The sequence below is a fragment of the Heptranchias perlo genome, chromosome 15, assembly GCF_035084215.1.
Source record: "Heptranchias perlo isolate sHepPer1 chromosome 15, sHepPer1.hap1, whole genome shotgun sequence".
Classification (NCBI taxonomy): Eukaryota; Metazoa; Chordata; class Chondrichthyes; order Hexanchiformes; family Hexanchidae; genus Heptranchias; species Heptranchias perlo.
In genome coordinates this window covers 5,169,267-5,191,889 of record NC_090339.1, presented here as the reverse complement: position 1 = coordinate 5,191,889, position 22,623 = coordinate 5,169,267, and the positions used below count along the sequence as shown (strand labels likewise).

Genomic DNA, 22,623 nt, shown 5'->3' with positions numbered 1-22,623 from the left:
GGCATCCAAAGTTAGAGCTCGTTGGATGACGAAAGATATAGAGATTAAAATAAAACAGAAAAAGTAGGTTTATGACAAATGTAAAGTTCAGAATACAGTAGAGAACCAGGCTTAATACAGAAAGTTCAGAGGAGATCTAAAAAAGGGAATAAGAGGGGCAAAGAGAGAGTATGAGAATAGATTGGGACTAACATAAAAAGGAACCCAAAAGTCTTTTGTAAACATATAAATAGTAAAAGGGTAGTTGAAGGAAGGGTGGGACCGATTAGTGACAAAAAAGGAGATCTTCTTGTGGAGGCAGAGGACATAGCTGGAGTACTAAATGAATACTTTGCATCGGTCTTCACTAGAGAAGAGAATGCTGCCATTGTAGCAGTAAAGGAGGAGGTAATAGCGATATCGGAGAGGATAAAAATAGATAAAGAGGAGGTACTGAAAAGATTGGCAGTACTCAAAGTAGAAAAGTCACCTGGTCCGGATGGGATGCATCCTAGGTTACTGAGGGAAGTAAGGGTGGAAATTGCAGAGGGTCTGGCCACAATCTTCCAATCCTCCTTAGACATGGGAATGATGCTAGACGACTGGAGGATTGCAAATGTTACACCCCCTGTTCAAAAAAGGGGAGAGGGATAAACTTGGCAATTACAGGCCAGTCAGCCGAATGTTGGTGATGGGGAATCATTTAGAGACAATAATCTGGGACAAAATTAATTGTCACTTGGATAATTATGGGCTGATAAATGAAAGTCAGTATGGATTTGTTAAAGGCAAATCGCGTTTGACTAACTTGATTGAGCTCTTTGATGAAGTAATGGAGAGGGTTGATGAGGATAGTGCGGTTGATTTTGTGTATATGGACTTTCAAAAGGCATTTGATAAAGTACCACATAATAGACTTGTTTGCAAAATTAAAGCCCATGGGATTAAAGGGACAGTGACAGCATGGATACAAAATTGAAGAATGGACAGAAAGCGGAGAGTAGTGGTGAATGGTTGTTTTTCAGACTGGAGGGAAGTATACAGTGGTGTCCCTCAGGGATCAGTATCAGGATCACTGCTCTTTATGATATATATTAATGACCTGGACTTGGATGTACAGGGTGTAATTTCAAAGTTTGCAGATGATACAAAACGCAGAAGTGTAGGAAACAATGTGGAGGATAGTAACAGGCTTCAGGAGGACATAGACTGGTGAAATGGGCAGATACGTGGCAGATGAAATTTAACGCAGGGAAGTGTGAAGTGATAGATTTTGGTATGAAGAATGAGGAGAGGCAATATAAACTAAATGGTACAATTTTAAAGGGGGTGCAGGAACAGAGAGACCTGGGGGTGTACGTACACCAATCTTTGGCGGTGGCAGGACAATTTGAGAAGGCTGTTAAAAAAGCATATGGGATCATGGGCTTTATCAATAGAGGCATAGAGAACAAAAGCTGGAATATTGTGTTCAATTCTGGGCATCACACTTCTGGAAGGATGTCAAGGCCTTAGAGAGGGTGCAGAAGAGATTCACTAAACAGTGCCAGGAATGAGGGACTTCAGTTATGAGGAGAGACACAAGAAGCTGGGATTGTTCTCCTTAGAGAAGGTTAAGGGGAGATTCAATAGAGGTGTTCAAAATCATGAACGGTTTTGACAGAGTAAATAAGGGGAAACTATTTCCAGTGGCAGAAGGGTGGATAACCAGTGGACACAGATTTAAGGTGATTAGCAAAAGAACCAGAGGCGACATGAGGAAACATTTTTTTATGCAGCAAGTTGTTATGATGTGGAATGCACTGTCTGAAAGGGAGGTGGAAGCAGAATCAATAATAACTTTCAAAAGGGAACTGGATAAATACAAGAAGGGAAAAAATTTACAGGGCTATGGGTAAAGAGTAGGGGAATGGGACTAATTGGATAGCTCTTCCAAAGAGCCGGCAAAGGCACGATGGGCCGACTGGCCTCCTTCTGTGCTGTATCATTCAATGAAATTATGTAGTTACCCAATATAAATAAGCAATACCATGAAGTTACCCCACACCATTGGCGGCCGTGCCTTCAGCTGCCTAGGTCCTAAGCTATGGAATTCTTCCTCTAAATTTCTCTGCCTCTCTACCTCTCTCTCTCTCCTCCTTTAAGACGCTCCTTAAAACTACCTCTTTGACCAAGCTTTTGGTCAGCTGTCCTAATATCTCCTTATGTGGATTGGAGTCAGATTTTCTTTGATAACTCTCCTGTGAAACGCCTTGGGACGTTTTACTACATTAATGGCGCTATATAAATGCAAGTTGTTGTTATGCAAATGGTATCATGTAGTTACTCGATATGCAGACTGTATCGTGTGGTTACTCCATATGTAGACTGTATCGTGTGATTACTCCATATGTAGCCTGTATCGTGTGGTTACTCCATATGTAGACTGTATCGTGTGATTACTCCATATGCAGCCTGTATCGTGTGGTTACTCCATATGTAGACTGTATCGTGTGGTTACTCCATATGTAGACTGTATCGTGTGATTACTCCATATGCAGCCTGTATCGTGTGGTTACTCCATATGTAGACTGTATCGTGTGGTTACTCGATATGCAGGCTGTATCGTGTGGTTACTCGATATGCAGGCTGTATTGTGTGGTTACTCCATATGCAGGCTGTATCGTGTGGTTACTCCATATGCAGGCTGTATCGTGTGGTTACTCCATATGCAGGCTGTATCGTGTGGTTACTCCATATGCAGGCTGTATCATGTGGTTACTCCATATGCAGACTGTATCGTGTGGTTACTCCATATGTAGACTGTATCGTGTGATTACTCCATATGCAGCCTGTATCGTGTGGTTACTCCATATGTAGACTGTATCGTGTGGTTACTCGATATGCAGGCTGTATCGTGTGGTTACTCGATATGCAGGCTGTATTGTGTGGTTACTCCATATGCAGGCTGTATCGTGTGGTTACTCCATATGCAGGCTGTATCGTGTGGTTACTCCATATGCAGGCTGTATTGTGTGGTTACTCCATATGCAGGCTGTATCATGTGGTTACTCCATATGCAGACTGTATCGTGTGGTTACTCCATATGTAGACTGTATCGTGTGGTTACTCCATATGCAGGCTGTATCGTGTGGTTACTCCATATGCAGGCTGTATCGTGTGGTTACTCCATATGCAGGCTGTATCGTGTGGTTACTCCATATGTAGACTGTATCGTGTGGTTACTCCATATGCAGGCTGTATCGTGTGGTTACTCCATATACATGTTTTCTCATGGTATGGTGTAACTACATGATCTGCCTGTGTATGGACTAACTACACAATATAGCCTGTATATGGAGTTATTCCATGTACATAACCCTTGTTTTCATGTCCCTCCATGGCCTTGGACCTTCCTATCTCTGTAACCTTCTCTAGCCCTACAATCCTTCGAGATTGCTGTGCTCTTCCAATTCTGGTCTCTCGTGCATTCCCGATTTTAATCGCTCCACCATTGGCAGCCGTGCCTTCAGCTGCCTAGCTCCTAAGCTATGGAATTCCTTCCCTAAACCACTCTGTCTCTCTACTCCTTTAAGATGTTCCTTAAAACCTACGTCTTTGACCAAGCTTTTGGTCAGTTATCCTAATGTCTCTTTATCTGGCTCGGTGTCATATTATGTTTGATAACTCTCCTGTGAAATGCCTTGGGATGTTTCACTACATTAAAGACGCTATATAAATGTAAGTTGTTATACAAGCGGTATTGTGAGGTAACCCCATATACAGGCTATATCATGTGGTCACCCCATATACAGGCTGTATCATGTGGTTACCCCATATACAGGCTGTATCATGTGGTTACCCCATATACAGGCTGTATCATGTGGTTACCCCATATACAGGCTGTATCATGTGGTCACCCCATATACAGGCTGTATCATGTGGTCACCCCATATACAGGCTGTATCGTGTGGTCACCCCATATACAGGCTATATCATGTGGTCACCCCATATACAGGCTGTATCATGTGGTCACCCCATATACAGGCTATATCGTGTGGTCACCCCATATACAGGCTGTATCGTGTGGTCACCCCATATACAGGCTGTATCGTGTGGTTACCCCATATACAGGCTGTATCGTGTGGTCACCCCATATACAGGCTGTATCGTGTGGTTACCCCATATACAGGCTGCATCATGTGGTCACCCCATATACAGGCTGTATCATGTGGTCACCCCATATACAGGCTATATCATGTGGTCACCCCATATACAGGCTGTATCATGTGGTCACCCCATATACAGGCTGTATCATGTGGTCACCCCATATACAGGCTATATCATGTGGTCACCCCATATACAGGCTGTATCATGTGGTCACCCCATATACAGGCTGTATCATGTGGTCACCCCATATACAGGCTGTATCATGTGGTCACCCCATATACAGGCTGTATCATGTGGTCACCCCATATACAGGCTGTATCATGTGGTCACCCCATATACAGGCTGTATCATGTGGTTACCTCATATACAGGCTGTATCGTGTAGTTACCCCACATACAGGCTGTATCGTGTAGTTACCCCGTATACAGGCTGTATCGTGTAGTTACCCCACATACAGGCTGTATCGTGTAGTTACCCCACATACAGGCTGTATCGTGTAGTTACCCCACATACAGGCTGTATCGTGTAGTTACCCCGTATACAGGCTGTATCGTGTAGTTACCCCGTATACAGGCTGTATCGTGTAGTTACCCCACATACAGGCTGTATCGTGTAGTTACCCCGTATACAGGCTGTATCGTGTAGTTACCCCGTATACAGGCTGTATCATGTAGTTACCCCACATACAGGCTGTATCGTGTGGTTACCCCATAAACAGGCTATATCGTGTGGTTACCCCATATACAGGCTATATCGTGTGGTTACCCCATATACAGGCTGTATCATGTGGTTACCCCATATACAGGCTGTATCATGCGGTTACCCCGTATACAGGCTATATCGTGTGGTTACCCCATATACAGGCTATATCATGCGGTTACCCCATATACAGGCTGTATCATGTGGTTACACCGTATACAGGCTATATCATGTGGTTACCCCATATACAGGCTGTATCATGTGGTTACCCCATATACAGGCTGTATCATGTGGTTACCCCATATACAGGCTGTATCATGTGGTTACCCCATATACAGGCTGTATCATGTGGTTACCCCATATACAGGCTGTATCATGTGGTTACCCCATATACAGGCTGTATCATGTGGTTACCCCATATACAGGCTGCATCATGTGGTTACCCCATATACAGGCTGTATCATGTGGTTACCCCATATACAGGCTGTATCATGCGGTTACCCCATTGGCGGCTGTGCCTTCAGCTGCCTAGGTCCTAAGCTATGAAATTCCCTCCGAAAACCACTCCACCTCTCTCTCCTCCTTTAAGACACTCCTTAAAATCTACCGCTTTGACCAAGCTTTTGGTCAGTTATCCTAATATCTCCATGTGTGACTCAATGTCAAATTTTGTTTGATCGCTCCTGTGAAGAGCCTTGGGATGTTTTTCTACATTAAATGCGCTCTATAAATAGAAGTTTTTGTTGTTTTACAGGCTGTATCGTGTAGTTACCCCGTATACAGGCTGTATCGTGTAGTTACCCCGTATACAGGCTGTATCGTGTAGTTACCCCACATACAGGCTGTATCGTGTAGTTACCCCGTATACAGGCTGTATCGTGTAGTTACCCCGTATACAGGCTGTATCGTGTAGTTACCCCGTATACAGGCTGTATCGTGTAGTTACCCCGTATACAGGCTGTATCGTGTAGTTACCCCATATACAGGCTGTATCGTGTAGTTACCCCACATACAGGCTGTATCGTGTAGTTACCCCACATACAGGCTGTATCGTGTAGTTACCCCACATACAGGCTGTATCGTGTAGTTACCCCGTATACAGGCTGTATCGTGTAGTTACCCCACATACAGGCTGTATCGTGTAGTTACCCCACATACAGGCTGTATCGTGTAGTTACCCCACATACAGGCTGTAACGTGTAGTTACCCCGTATACAGGCTGTATCGTGTAGTTACCCCGTATACAGGCTGTATCGTGTAGTTACCCCACATACAGGCTGTATCGTGTAGTTACCCCGTATACAGGCTGTATCGTGTAGTTACCCCGTATACAGGCTGTATCGTGTAGTTACCCCACATACAGGCTGTATCGTGTAGTTACCCCACATACAGGCTGTATCGTGTAGTTACCCCACATACAGGCTGTATCGTGTAGTTACCCCACATACAGGCTGTATCGTGTAGTTACCCCGTATACAGGCTGTATCGTGTAGTTACCCCACATACAGGCTGTATCGTGTAGTTACCCCACATACAGGCTGTATCGTGTAGTTACCCCACATACAGGCATTATCGTGTAGTTACCCCACATACAGGCAGTATCGTGTAGTTACCCCGTATACAGGCTGTATCGTGTAGTTACCCCACATACAGGCAGTATCGTGTAGTTACCCCGTATACAGGCTGTATCGTGTAGTTACCCAACATACAGGCTGTATCGTGTAGTTACCCCGTATACAGGCTGTATCGTGTAGTTACCCCACATACAGGCAGTATCGTGTAGTTACCCCACATACAGGCTGTATCGTGTAGTTACCCCACATACAGGCAGTATCGTGTACTTACCCCACATACAGGCTGTATCGTGTAGTTACCCCATATACAGGCTGTATCGTGTAGTTACCCCGTATACAGGCTGTATTGTGTAGTTACCCAACATACAGGCTGTATCGTGTAGTTACCCCACATACAGGCAGCATCGTGTAGTTACCCCGTATACAGGCAGCATCGTGTAGTTACCCCGTATACAGGCTGTATCGTGTAGTTACCCCGTATACAGGCTGTATCGTGTAGTTACCCCACATACAGGCTGTATCGTGTAGTTACCCCGTTTCCAGGCAGTGTCGTGTAGTTACCCCGTATAGAGGCTGTATCGTGTAGTTACCCCGTATACAGGCTGTATCGTGTAGTTACCCCGTATACAGGCTGTATCGTGTAGTTACCCCGTATACAGGCTGTATCGTGCAGTTACCCCGTATACAGGCTGTATCGTGTAGTTACCCCGTATACAGGCTGTATCGTGTAGTTACCCCGTATACAGGCTGTATCGTGTAGTTACCCCGTATACAGGCAGCATCGTGTAGTTACCCCGTATACAGGCAGCATCGTGTAGTTACCCCGTATACAGGCTGTATCGTGTAGTTACCCCGTATACAGGCTGTCTCGTGTAGTTACCCCATATATAGGCTGTCTCGTGTAGTTACCCCACATACAGGCTGTATCGTGTTGTTACCCCGTATACAGGCTGTATCGTGTAGTTACCCCACATACAGGCAGCATCGAGTAGATACCCCGTATACAGGCAGCATCGTGTAGTTACCCCACATACAGGCTGTATCGTGTCGTTACCCCGTATACAGGCAGCATCGTGTAGTTACCCCATATACAGGCTGTATCGTGTAGTTACCCCGTATACAGGCTGTATCGTGTAGTTACCCCGTATACAGGCTGTATCGTGTAGTTACCCCGTATACAGGCTGTATCGTGTAGTTACCCCGTATACAGGCAGCATCGTGTAGTTACCCCGTATACAGGCTGCATCGTGTAGTTACCCCGTATACAGGCTGTATCGTGTCGTTACCCCGTATACAGGCTGAATCGTGTAGTTACCCCGTATACAGGCAGTATCGTGTAGTTACCCCATATACAGGCTGTATCGTGTCGTTACCCCGTATACAGGCTGAATCGTGTAGTTACCCCGTATACAGGCAGTATCGTGTAGTTACCCCATATACAGGCTGTATCGTGTAGTTACCCCATATACAGGCTGTATCGTGTCGTTACCCCGTATACAGGCTGTATCGTGTAGTTACCCCATATACAGGCTGTATCGTGTAGTTACCCCATATACAGGCTGTATCTTGTAACTATTGTGATTTTGATGGAAGATTTACGAATACCCCAGGTGGATTCGATAGCGCTTTGATGGAGTTGGCACAGGCACGATGGGCCGAATGGCCTCCTTCTGTGCTGTATGATTCTATGATTTCAAGATGCATAAAAAAATCCCACAGAAAATCCCAGCCCTCATATTCAGGCCGTATGATGTAGTTACCTCATGTCATATGATATTACGAGGGATATTGCAGTTTAGCAGTCATGGCTTGGAACTCTGCTCAGAAGAAGCAGCTATAGGGAATTTGAGTACCCACGCCTCCCAACCGACCCCCCCCTCCCCCCCAGCCCATGATTTTCGATTTAAAGGCTGGGAGGTGCATAATTTACCTGATATACGCTCCCGGCAGGTGCTGTTCCCCGTCGGGAGCAAAGAAACAGAAAACCTCCGCTCTCATGTAGTTTATCAAAGGACTGTACCTCTCGTCACCGTATAAACAAGCTGTATCTCAGCTGGACGTCCCCTTGTTGTGAATAGGCAGAAACCCTATAATAGATTTGGAGAATAGGTGAGCCCATGGCGTGTGACTGGAGTTCACAAATCGATCGGACCGCTGAGAGATTGGTGAAACCATTCGTACTGGGTGTCCTGCTTACAACAATATTCAAAGGCCATAGCTCCCATCACTGTTTTTCTTTCTCGTTAGCAATCAATGCTTTGTAAACTTTTAAAAAGACAGCCAACTACTGCAAAACCTCACTGGCGTTATTCATTTCTTATTGTCTCTAACCCGAAGGATCAACCTTTAATGGATGCTTTGCAAGTACACTTAAGGAGGCATTCGGTCTTTGTGGCCAGTGTAAGATCCTTTAAAATCACTCGTTCATATTCACTGTGAGGGACAGATGGAGTCACTGATAGTTGTGTCTCAGTAAACGATGTATAAGTAGCTAAAGATGAAGTTGAAAGAGATCTTGGAGTATGTTACAAATCTGGGTCTGCCGTAGATACCTTCCCTGGGTTCTGTAAGCAGTCCGAGTGTCCTATGGGAGTTGACTCACACTGCCCTATGTGTACTTGATACCATAGTGTAAAAAGAAAGAAAGACTTCCATTTATATAGAGTCTTTCACAACCTCAGGATGTCCCAAAGCACTTTACAGCCAATGAAGTGCTTTTGAAGTGTAGTCACTGTTGTAATGTAGGGAAACGCAGCAGTCAATGTGAACATAGCAAGGTCCCACAAACAGCAATAAGAAAATCACCAGATAATCTGATTTAGGGATAAATGTTGGTGAGGACACCGGGGAGAGCTCCCCTGCTCTTGTTCGAAATAGTGTCATTGAATCTTTTACGTCCACGTGAGGGGGCAGACGGGGTCTCGCTTTAATGTTGTATCCAAAAGACAGCACCTCCGACAGTGCAGCACTTCCTCAGTACTGCAACGGAGTGTCAGGAATGTGACAGTAGCATCACCTTGTGATCTGAATCGGATATTCATGTCTTTCATGTGTGACCAAGTCAGACCAAGGAAGCACTTGGTAAGACGGGGCTTTATTTTTCTAGACAGCACATGAACTTACAAGGTACCAATTTTTTTAATCATGATCCACTTATCCCACTCAGCTTTATTTCATTTCCTGTATGTAAAGAAAATAATGAACACGCCACACCATTCCACATTGGTGGACTGATCTTCGTATTTTCAGAATGATCTAACTGTCTGACAACTATTGGCCATAGGAAACTGAAGTTTATGCCTTTGGCTCATGGCAGAGCCTCCTTTCCCAGTCGTGCTCAGCCTTTGTCTTCCCTCGGATGTGGAACGTTCACCTGAGGAAGGAGGTAGCCTCCGAAAGCTTGTGAATTTAAAATAAAATTGCTGGACTATAACTTGGTGTTGTAAAATTGTTTACTAAAGTTATTGTAGCAGCAATGAGTGTGAATTATCACTGGAATGTTACATTATCTTTCATTGTCTTCAGCATGCTGGTACAGGTACCCCATCTGAATGCTAACCTACATCTCTCAGCCCTGGTGAATTTAGCCCCTTGAGAGCAATGTTTCGCTTTAACATATGTTACACCAAGGTCCCCACCCCCACCCCATGGAGGTGCAGTCAGAAATCCCGAAAAGTGGCAGGGTGTTAGTAAACTTGGTACTTAAGCTGTGGAGCAGCAATTTACAAAGTGGCCCACATGATTTTTCATCCATTCAACTAATTAAGTGGCAAAGTTTATCCCAGAATGTTGAATTGCATTGCCAGAGTTTTAAATCAGAGGAGTTTATGCTGAAACTACAGTTCCCTCGTCAGACCACACCTTGTGGAATGTGTTTGGATTTTGGTCACAAAGAGAAAGATGTGTAATTATATGACGCCTTTCATGACCTCAAGGACGTCCCAAATGCTTTACAGCCAATGAAGTTCCTATAAAGTGTAGTCGCTGTTATAATGTAGGCAATGTGGCAGCCAATTTGCGCACAGCAAGATCCCACAAACAGCAATGAGATAATGACCAGATAATCTGTTTTTTTAGGTGTTGGTTGAGGGATAAATATTGGCCAGGACACCCTGCTCATCTTTGAAATAGTGCCATGGAGATGGCCGCGGAGATCCTGATTGGAGGCGGCTGCGGAGCTCAGAGGGGGGCCGCAGTTTAGCGTCCCATCTGAAAGATGGCACCTCGACAGTGCAGCACTCCCTCAATACTACATCGGAGTGTCAGCCTAGATTACGTCTCTGGAGTGGGGCTTGAACCCACAACTTTCTGAGCCAGAGATGAGAGTGCTACCACTGAGCCACGGCTGACACAAATAGTGAGGGGAAACATTTAAGCCCCCACGCTGTGCGGAGAAGGACCTGCAGATAATCCCTAACATAATAGGGCTGAGCTACCAGGGTAAAAACATCAGATCTTTAGCTTTGGAAGAAAGCAACTGAGGGAGGGATTTTATACAAGAACATGATATTAATGGTACAGAAAAGGTAATCCCAGAACATTTTAAAGGTAAAGTGTGACAACAGGAGAAAGGGGGCATATAGGTTTGAACCAGTAAAATTGAAATTTAAAATTAGTATTAGGAAGAATTTTTTCATAAAGAGTGACCATTACTCTGTTCACAGCTAGGATCTCACTCAATAGGCAAGCCAATTGGAAAATCAGTCATGGTGGCCAATTCGGTCAAATTATAGCACTCCTGATCTTCTGGGGAGCACCAGGAGCTCAAAGCTCCGCGGCCGTCTCCAATCAGGATCTCCTATCAGGATCGCCAATCAGGATCTCCGTGGTCATCTCCAATCAGGATCTCCTATCAGGATCGCCAATCAGGATCTCCGTGGTCATCTCCAATCAGGATCTCCTATCAGGATCTCCAATCCATGATGCTGCTTAATGAGCATTTGGGTGTGTGCAAAAAACAACATGGAGGAAATGAAGTGTTAGACTACCTTACAGCGCATGCTACCAGTTTGATTCCCAGAGAATAAAGACCTTCAAGATCAGGTTATTAAAAAAGAAAATTTGTAATTCTCATTATTAGAAGCCAAGCAAAATGCAGGGCTCCTGGAAGAGAGAGAGTTTTCTGACAAAACTTTTAAGGTGAATTTTTGTGCTTGTCAACGTGAAGAATGACTGCATTTTCCCACTTTTTTCACTTCCTGATCAGACATTGCAGAGAGATGTGGGATATAGGGGGTGAAAAGAGTCTTCGCCAGCAGCTCAAACTGGGCTCATAGTGAATTGGAAGTCTGCTTTACACTACATCTGATTCTCTTTTCCATTGAAGTCAATCCCTTAAGATCTGCTCCATTTTGTGCCTTAAACCCAACCTTTGAAGAGCATCCCTACTGAACCATTGAAGTTTACAACACAAAAGGAGGCCATTCAGCCCACCATGTCTGTGCTAGCTACTTGCCAGAGCCATCCGAAACCGATCCCACTGCCCCATAGCCCTGTATCTGCCTCTGTCTCCAATATTTATCCACTTTTTCCTTAAAAGATGCAGTGGTCTTTGCCTCAACCGCTTCCTGTGATAAAACATTCCATTATTTTATGTTTTTCCTGTTTCTCACACAAACCATTCTTACGGCCTCTCTGAGAGGTGTTGCCTGTTTGTGAACAGTTTCGTGCTGTGGCTCATGCCCACTGGGCTGCTGGTTTGAGACTCGCCAGACTCCCTTCACTTGGACCACGTCATGTAGAAAGAATCAAAGAATGGTTACAGCACAGAAGGAGGCCATTCGGCCTGTTGAGTCCATGTCGGCTCTCTGCACGAGCAATCCAGCTAGTCCCACTCCCCCAGTCCTTTCCCCTTGGCCCTGCATTTTTTTTCTTTCAAGTACTTATCCAATTCCCTTTTGAAGGCCATGATTGAAACTGTCTCCACCAGCCCTTCAGGCAGTGCATTTCAGTTCATAACCACTCGCTGCGTAAAAAAGTTTTTCCTCATGTCGCCCTTGGTTCTTTTGCCAATCACCTTAAATCTGTGTCCTCTGGTTCTTGACCCTTCCGCCAATGGGAACAGTTTCTCTCTGTCTACTCTGTCTAGACCCCTCATGGTTTTGAACACCTCTATCAAATCTCCTCTCAAACTTCCCTGCTCTAAGGAGAACAACCCCAGCTTCTACAGTCTATCCATACAACTAAAGTCCCTCATCCCTCGGACCATTCTAGTACATCTTTTCTGCACCCTCTCTAAGGCCTTCACATCCTTCCTAAAGTGCAGTGCCCAGAACTGGACACAATATTCCAGTTCTGACTGAACCAGCGTTTTACAAAGGTTCATCATAACTTCCTTGCTTTTGTACTCTATGCCTCTATTTATAAAGCCCAGGATCCCGTATGCTTTTTTAACCTCTTTCTCAACCTGCCCTGCCACCTTCAATGACCTGTGCACATATACCCCCAGGTCTCTCTGTTCTTGCACCCCGTTTAGAATTGTACCATTTAGCTTATATTGCCTCTGCTCGTTCTTCCTGCCAAAATGTATCACTTCGCACTTCTCTGCATTAAATTTCATCTGCCATGTGTCCGCCCATTCCATCAGCCTGTCTATGTCCTCTTGAAGTCTATCACTATCCTCTTCACTGTTCCAAGTTTTGTGTCATCTGCAAATTTTGAAATTATGCCCTGTACACCAAAGTCCAAGTCATTAATATAAATCAAGAAAAACAGTGGTCCTAGTACCGACCCCTGGGGAACACCACTGTATAACCTCCCTCCAGTTCGATAAACAACTGTTCACCACTACTCTCTGTTTCCTCTCACTTAGCCAATTTCGTATCCATGCTGCCACTGCCCCTTGTATTCCATGGGTTTCAACTTTGCTGACAAGCCTATTGTGTGGCATTTTATTGGAAGTCCATATACACCACATCAACCACATTGCCCTCATCTACCCTCTCTGTTACCTCATCAAAAAACTTAATCAGGTTAGATAAACATGATTTGCCTTTAATAAATCCGTGCTGGCTTTCTTTAATTAACTCACACTTGTCCAAGTGACTGTTAATTTTGTCCCGGATTATCATTTCGAAAAGCTTCCCCACCACCGAGGTTAAACTGACTGGCCTGTAGTTGCTGGGTTTATCCTTACACCTTTTTTTGAACAAGGGTGTAACATTTGCAATTCTCCAGTCCTCTGGCACCACCCCCGTACCTACGGACATTTGGAAGATTATGGCCAGTACCTCCGCAATTTCCACCCTTACTTCCCTCAGCAACCAAGGATGCATCTCATCCGGACCTGGTGACTTATCTACTTTAAGTACAGCCAGCCTTTCTAGTACCCCCCTCTTTATCAATTTTTAGCTCATCCAGTATCTCAACTACATCTTCCTTTACTGAGACTCTGGCAGCATGTTCTTCCTTGGTAAAAACAGATGCAACTTTCTCATTTAGTACCTCAGCCATGCCCTCTGCTTCCATACGTAGATCTCCATTTTGGTCCCCGATCGGCCCCACCCCTCCTCTTACTGCCCGTTTACTGTTTACATGCCTAGAGAAGACTTTTGGGTTCCCAGAAGGATTCATCATCTGACTCCACGCTGCTAGTACAGAGCCGTCCCTGCGGAGAGTGGATATCGGGAAATCACACAAGTGTGGCTCACGGTTTTAAAGGAGCATGCAATCAGAAAATCTATCCTATAGATTCCATCACCCGGGGATGGATTCAAACACAGGTTGCAGAGGTGAAAGGACAGCATTCTATTCCCCCCATCACTCAGTCCCCAACATCCATTATTATCAACAGTTTTATGCGAAACCTCAACTAACCCAATGCTTCAACAAGAATAGAATCAGCGTTCCGATTCTGAGGAATGCAGGCCCATTCACTTAAATGCCTTTTAAAAGTACATTTGCCTTCAATCGCTTTGGGAAAAGAGATCACAGCTTATTTTTTAATTAAAAATGGTCCCTCTCGCCCATCAGACTTGACTCTTCCAATGCTTTCCTGGTCGGTTGCCCATACTTCACCCTCTGGGAACTTCAGCTCATCCAAAACTCTGCTCCCCGTATACTATACTGTACCAAGACCTGCTCGTCCATCACTTCTGCCCTCGCTGACCTACATTGGCTCCCAGTCCCTCATGGCCTCACCTTACACTATTTCCGTAACCGCCTTCAACCCTACAACATCCCATCCCGAACTCTCCATTCCTCTGGCCTCTTACGCCCTCTACCCCCACCTCTATGTTTGCCCCTCCATTGCCAGTTATCTAGGCCCCAGACCATGGAATTCCCACCCTAAACCCCTTCACCTCTCCACTTTCCTCTCCTCCTTTAAGACTGTGCTTAAAACCTTTTTTGACAAATCTTTCGGTCACCCCTCCTTTTTTTTAAAATGTGTTCTAGGGATGTGGGCACTGCTGGCAAGGCTGGCATTTATTGCCCATTCCTAATTGCCCTGATGTAATTGAGTGGTTTACTAGGCCACTTCAGAGGGCATTTAAGAGTCAACCACATTGCAGTGGATAGGCCAGAACAGGTAAGGACAGCAGGTTTCCTTCCCTAAAGCATATTAGTGAACCAATTGGGTTTCTACGACACTCTGACAGCTTCATGGTCACTTTTACCAGATAGTTTTTTTTAAACTGAATTCAAATTCTCAAACTGCTATGGTGGGATTTGAACTCACGTCCTTACTGGATTATTAGTCCAGGCCTCTGGATTACTAGTCCAGTAACATAACCACTACACTACTGTATCTCTCCCTCCTGACATCTCTTTCATTGGCTTGGCTTGCATTTTTTTTATTGCGTTTCCGTGAAGCAGCTTGAGTCATTTTACTACGTTAAAGGCACTGTATAAATGCGAGTTATTGTTGCGAGTTTTAAATTATGCTCTGGGACCAGGAGCATCCTGTCAGAGTTTGAAAAACAAATTCACCTGTGCTGACTCAGCTAGCATCTGTTAATGGCCTGTGTAAACATCTCTGCAAAGCGATTTGTTTTAATGACTGGGAATTTGGCTCATTATGAAACTGGGAGTCTTATAAATCTTCCTGAAACTAAGTAAATGGATGTACATATTTAGCCTGGTCCCTTTCGTGGGGCCAATTATCTGAACTTCACTCTCGCAGCAGGAAGCCGCGCCCATCTAAAGCGTGCATGTGCTGTGCACAATCTTCCAATTAATGTTAAATGGTCGCAAAATGATGCACAGTGCACGCCAGAATTCCCAGTGACTGCTTGCACTGGATGGTGAATCAGTAACAAGGGGACATACACTCGGCATTATCACCAGAGAAACAAAAGGGGAAGTTAGAGGACGTTTCTCACGCAGAGGGTTATTAAAACATGGAATATTTTACCACAAGTGGCTGTTGAGGATAAATATCAGGAAAGGAAAAATAGAACAGGCTGTGGGAAAAGAGGAGACAGCCCCAGTTTAAAAAAAAACAAGCACTAGCACAGATGAGCCAAATGGCCGCCTTCTATAAAATGGAAGGTTTACAAGAAGCAATCAGCAATAAAGAAATGCTTAGTTCAGTCCTTTTTCCCTCCTCAAGCATTGCCTTTTCACCCCCTCGCACTCAGTTAGGAGAGCGAGGAACGGTAGGGCACAGACTAACAGTGTGGCAACAGGTGGTTTATGAGCTCTAGGAGCAAATGAGCAACTTCATTCATCCCCCTCAACCCGATGGAGTGCTTCAGCTTGGTGAAGCAAGCCACCTGGCAGACATATAACGAAACTCATTCGAGTAGTGACAAACTGACCAGAGCCCAGAGCACTCAACCTGTGGTCATCTGGTGGGAAAGCTAGCTCTATAATTAATGGACTGCAGGAACTGCTATTATAAATAAATATACATAAAGAATATACACTTGATCTCCTGTGGGACTGCATACAGGGGAGTTAAAGCCAATGTAGTCTTTAGGTGAAGTGGGTTTAGAAAGCAGAAGATAGTGGGACCAAGACAAGCAGATGTCAATTTTTTATATTTCCGTTACAACTTCCTATGTCCGAATTTTGATGGTAACTGCCTATGTAAACTTGTTGCTGTAATTACACCTTCACACCAAAGGTGGCACTGCAGCAGCTTCACTAGTGGAATTGCAGCGTGGCAAGTTTATCATAGGCAGTTCCCATCACAAACGCAATGGAAAAAGTTAGCAGGAAATGCACATAGACATAAGATTTTTGATATTGTATTACGCATCCTTAGTAAAACGAAAACTCCGTGAGCTTACTAAAATTAGATTCAGCTGCTACCTCCGATGTTTCCAATGATAGGTTATACGCAGTTCAACTGTCAGGTTAGTGACTGAGTTATGGAGGCATTTCTTGCTGCAGTTAGATAAATAATAAGTTATTTGTCATTTATTTATTTGTGAACGTTGCTTTATGAAGCCTTAAAGTATTTAAAATATAATGTGAAGCATCCAGTTTGAGTCTAATGTTTGGCAGAGAGGGCTGAATGAGAACAGTGCCACAGATAATATGTTAACAGGGCAGTACAGATGCCTGGTCTGTGTTCTCTAACTTTGCTCCTTTTCTTCCTTCTCCTTGCACTGCAGTAGATCATGCTGAAATAATGAACAGCAAGCTGGTGGACAACCAGGACATCTCCTTGGGGAGCTGCACATGGCCTTTCTGTACATACTCCCATCATCCCCCTCCTACCACCTCCACAGTAAGCCTACCACAGCCTACATGCTAACCAAAACCAAAATGATGGGAATGTTAAGAAGAAAAACAAAAAGCACTATAAAAATGTCAAGTAAATTTACATACTCCTGTTAGACACTACTTATGTGTAGTAATTAAATGAGGTATACTACTTCTTATATCTCATTGCTGTTATACATTTATAATCAATTCATGGTAATAGTGATAAGCATTTTCAACGTATGAAGACTGTTGGTTTAATGTATATTATCAATAGAAATTGTTTATCCGTCTCGATTTTTATGTAAGAGTGTTACCTTAACTGAATGTTAAGTTTACATCGGAATAAAAAATAGTTTTGTTTTTAAGGAAATGTCTTTCGTGGAACAGGTTCCCCAATAGCCTCCTATTTGATCATCATGTTTCCTATTTAGTCCTTATTACAAAAAAAATTGAATGTTAATGAGAAACAGAACAAAAATCATTGAAATAGAGAGTGACACTGAACTCCAGTCCTTACTGTGTATCCGATTTCCAATTATGCCTTGTCTATGGTAACATCACATTTTATAAACTTATAATATATCCAGATTTAACGGACATGTTTTGTATAGCAATATTTTCAGTGTAAATATTGATGCATGCTTCACACACTCCTACACATGTAATATTAACTAGTTATGATCAGGAGCCTCTGAATGAGCTGTGCAGTACTTAACTCTATAAACACTTCATCTAGAAAATTCAAAATCTTACAAAAAGACTATATAAGCATCACTAAGTAGACATATATTTTAAAAAAAAGTTTCAACTAACTTATATAATTGACAGATATGTGCTGGAGTCAATCTACCGTATTGGCAAGTTACTGAATAATTGTACATCAGGACCTCGTAACAGTTTACAGTAGACAGAAGACTGACCTTTCTGTTAACAGTATGCTTTCTACTACAAATGTTTTTGTCCTGTTTTTCCTTCTGAACTGTCGTGATGAAATAGGCCTGGCTATTGGGGAATGGCCTTGGACGTGTTTGTGTGTTATCTCATTATATTGCTGGTCAGAACTACTTCCTTCACACTGTGTACCAGTGCCTCAGAGAAAGGTGAGCGTCACTAAGCCTAAATGAATGTGGTGTATTGACGGTGTTAAAAGGGCCCTGGTTCATTGAAGCTAAAATAAAACGCTTCGTGCTGTCACCTCTGCACTTTGGACCCTAACGGAGAACGGTGTCACATCTCAGCCTGAAAGTGGACTGCCGCTGACCTGCTTTTGGTAGCATCGGCTAGGAATAGACAACTTCTGGTTACAGATCGGCATCTCAGTAAAGAGTGGAAGCATTTTAATTGTGACGGATGCTCGATATTCATTCCTTTTAATTGGGTGAGCTGTGAGTCGGAGAGCTGTTCGATAACACACGTCTGAAGTCTGGAAACAAATGGAGCAGCTGGACGCCGACCGACCCCATCCAGTTAAAGAGACGATTAAAACTGACATGGTGTGAGGCAGCTCATTTTCCCTCCATTCAGCTCCGTCCTTGTGATCCGAGGATCTGGTTTAATTTAGCTTCGGTCTGTTACACTGTGTAATATTCAAGGCGATGCCATCAAAAGCCGGGCATGCTCAGAACCCATTTCCGAGCTGCACTGGTGTCATAAGCTGTAGAACATCACTGCGAATGTAAACCAGCAGTTTTACTAGTGTGTTGTTAATACAGGGAGGAGGTAGGCATTGTCTCTGAATATTAAGAGGTATGCAACTGGAACAAGTCCATTAGCTTCAATGGAATAATCCTTTGAACTGGTTCAGTATTTAAAACCATCGTACTTATAGCCTCCCAAGTCATTCACACCACCATTCCCCAAACTACATGCAGGGTGTGTAGAATGTAAATCTGGAATTTAAAATAACTTCCCATTTTAAGAAAAAAAAGGTGAGGTTCATGTTGGTAAAAAGACGGATATGCTTTTAAGGAGGATGTTTAGGGTAGTTTTTAATGAGGTGCCACAGATGTTTTTAGCATCGCTGGCAGATTAAAAAGAAATGGTTAAAAAGGGTTAAAAGGAACGCAAGCTCAAAGCACTAGTGTCGCCAAATGCAAATGAAAACACAGGCAAAAAAAAAACACAATTTCTGAAGCCGCACTAAGAAGAAAAAAAAACAAAATGTGCAATGAAATAGTCCAATGATTTGTTTAATTGAAAAAGGAAGTCGTCAGACTATAAACGTCATTAGCTCGTGTGCATTCTTCATAACAGTCACATTGTCTGAAAGTGACTCTAAATAAGAATTTTCCGCGTCACAGAATCCTTTATTTGTACGTTGCCATCACATCACAGGATCGCTGGACCGTGGACCCTGGTGTCGGTCCCCACTTGTTATCAGCGGTCTGTCTCATTTCGCGCCACCTCATCACCCACATCTCTTTTTACGTCATCCAGAGTTCTCTTTTTTTTCCCTTCTCTTTTGTTTAGTTTTCTCAGCCTTATGCAAATGATATGCAAGAAATCCTGAATCTTGGATAAAACGGGTCACACTGAGGGAAAATTGGAAAGAAGAGGTAGAGGACAGAAACAGGGATTTTTCTAGTCGGGCTGGACAAAATTAATATTAACTTTCTGTTTCCATCACAAAAAAAAGTGCAACACAAAGCTAGGATAATGATAGTAATCAATCACACCAGTGCTTTTATGCTACTGGAATTTCATTAAATGGCAAAGTCATTATTACCAGCCACATGTTCCATTAACTACATGGGAATTTTAATGTAGTTTGCAGCCTCTGTTAGTGTATCTGACAGGACTATATAGTACTAAATTTCTTCACCCTTGTGTGTTTCACAGTACTGTACGCTGAGAACGAAAAAATCTTTGGAGAAAAAAGTTCCATTCCTCTCAGAAGGATCAGCGAGACATTGACTTGATTTAACTGTGTGCCTGTAAAAGGCCTTAGATGCTATAATGGTTTAAAACAATATAATCTATAGAGGTTTGAGCCGATAGCCTAAGTACATAACAGCACACCATGTACTAGTATCAGTGATGAGACTCAAGTCTAAATTTTTCATTTTCTAACACTGATTGCTGTAGTTTCTCTACTTTTTATGTTGATTGCTTAGTTTTAATTACAGTCAATTAGGAACTAACGATTTGAATCTGAAGGAATGTTAATAAAAGTTTGGTTTTAACATTTGTATTTGAAACCATTTATTAATTCATTAAAAGTCATTTATTTTAATGCTAACCTTCACTGATGGTAAAAGTTTAATACAATACATACCTAGTTTGTGTAGTTTACATTTTAGAACAAAATTAACTTTGTATGTAACTCTTACAATGATAGATTCATTGTTAACTAATTATGATATTGAGTTGTTGCTATGGCAACAAAACTACAACATGGCTACCTTTGTATAAATTATTTGTGAATTTTCACTTGTAATTTTAAAAAAAATGTACAACGGCATGAACTTTAAAGAAAAGGTACAGTTAGACACTCTCAGGCAAAGAGAAATGATATCCTTTGACTATCTTTGAATACCCAAAGTTCCACTCAAAACATACGTGAGACCTGAATCTGTGTCTGAGCGTCCCTTTCTCAGTCAAAGAGGTTTACAACACATGGATTTAGAACCGGGTTTTATAACTAGTTGAAAGCGTGGTGTGGGTACAGCGTTGTAAAAAAAACTCTGGAAAATCTGATATGCTGCAGTTTAACTGATTTGACCTGTTAGTGTGCGATTGTGTGTGACACATTTTTTTTGCACTTATGTACATAGTTAAAGAAATATTCAGATCTTATTTTGAATAAAAAAAAAGGACTGCTAAATACAGAAAAGTTTGTTAAGGTAAATAAGGTCAGCATTGCTAAAGGAAAAAAAAGAAACGAGGAACGGTTTTTGCTATAAAACTTATCTGGAAGCATGATGGCGCTTTGCTGTTGAGAAAAGCTTTGTAGTTTGCCATAGCTCTACTGTACAATGAATGAGAACAACTCACACTCAGTTCTAGAGTTTGGAATCGAGCCTTCAGCAGCCACGTACAATCGGACTGTTGAAAGGCTCTACAAACAAATTAGCCATCAACACACAAAAACAAGACAGATGAATTGCAAGATGTCAAAGAAAAAAAACAATCATGTTACACTGATCTCAAAGGTTCGAGTTCTATAACACTGTACACAGATGCAATCTGATGGTGGAAGCCTACTGATTTTGTTGCCATGGCTGCTGTATCCTAGCAGCTGAGGGGATGAGTATCCCTGCTCGTGGGTTGCTGTGGAAACCTGTAAGCAGGACCTGTGCGTTTATTCATTTAATGTGCATATTGTTGTCACTTTCAAGACTTGTCCTGCACAGGAGGCAATTTTTTGCATCTGAAACTCCAGCGATTTTATTTTGAAACCTCTGTCCACAGACTGATACAGTCAAGAGGAGCAGATATTTACCTGTGCGAAGGATTGTGTTTGCGACCACTGGGATGGGTCAGAATTTGAATTCAACCTTGCACTTAATCTGAGACCACCCACCCCCGCCCACCCACCCCGGCCCAAATTGTGCAAAAAAATTACATTAAAATAACTCGGCCAGATGTGAACGGAACATCTCGGAGCAAAGCAAAGCCCCCATATTGCACAAAAGTTGAAGCTGTTCATTCCCTCAACTGCTACAAGCAAGATAGTAGCTTTGAATTTATTTTCTCTCTAGATTGCTGCCAGATTAGCTCGCTGTAGTGCTTGTACGTGCTTTAGATAAGATGTGCTGTATGCTACATATTTCAGTATTTTACTTATATTGCCATTGTTTAATTTCTGACCTTTTAAAAAAATAAAGTGCTTAAAATGGTTAGCTGTCTGTAAATTTATTTTACGCTCACTGACATCAAGCTTTTTTTTGCTGTTGAGTGTACTAGTCTGTGCAGAAACTGGTTGCATAACTGCACAGATTCAATTCTGAAGATGGTTAATGGGTTTAAATGTTGCTGTTGCACCCTTTCGATGTCTGCACATGGGAGTCACGGGGTAGATCTTAACTAACGGGCGAGCGACCCGATCAAAATGGTGGCGGCCGCATCACTGGGGTCATCAGGCGGTGAGGCGACCGAACCCCATTTCGAGATAGAGTTGCCAACCCTCCAGGATTGTCCTGGAATCTCCAGGAATTAAAGATTAATCTCCTGGACACTGCTGTGAGCACCCTGGGAGAAAAATCATAGGGGCATTAAAAAAAGTGTTTTTCATTTGTCTTTGAATACTTTTACTTATTAGTTATTGATGATGGGAAAAAGGCTGTTTGATTGACAGTCAAGAATCATCCAATTAGGTAATGAAGAGTCTGTTCACTTTCCTATTGGCCGTGGGAAGGCTGTATGCTGTGAGAATGGACGTGTCGGGTGACCAATGGCAGGAGTGTGGGGGCGAGGTGGTTGGAGGCAGGAGGCCATGTGATGGAACCTCCAGGAATACGTCCAACCAGAGTTGGCAACACTATTTTGAGACCATTTACCGTCCTGGGTAATGCCAGGCGAGAGCCTCTCAGAGTGTGCAGCACGTTAAGTGACCTGTTCCACTTAGTGC

At 43.1% G+C, this 22,623-nt stretch overlaps 1 protein-coding gene across 17 annotated transcripts in view; it reads left to right on the top strand.

Moving 5' to 3' along the window:
* LOC137332845 (muscleblind-like protein 2) overlaps nucleotides 1-21,892 on the top strand; it is a 287,907-nt gene extending 266,015 nt beyond the window's left edge. For 14 of the 17 annotated variants that reach the window (XR_010965751.1, XM_067996783.1, XM_067996782.1 and 11 more), the window contains one exon: nucleotides 16,961-17,051. Coding sequence is in view for 1 of the 17 variants with exons in the window: in XM_067996785.1 (XP_067852886.1) it covers nucleotides 16,961-17,103 (143 nt within the window). In the remaining 16 variants the exon portion in view is untranslated. Of the gene's footprint in view, nucleotides 1-16,960 lie in introns of all 17 variants that reach the window. The other 3 variants (XR_010965752.1, XM_067996784.1, XM_067996785.1) reach the window with 2 other exon arrangements.
* Nucleotides 21,893-22,623: the final 731 nt, after the last annotated feature.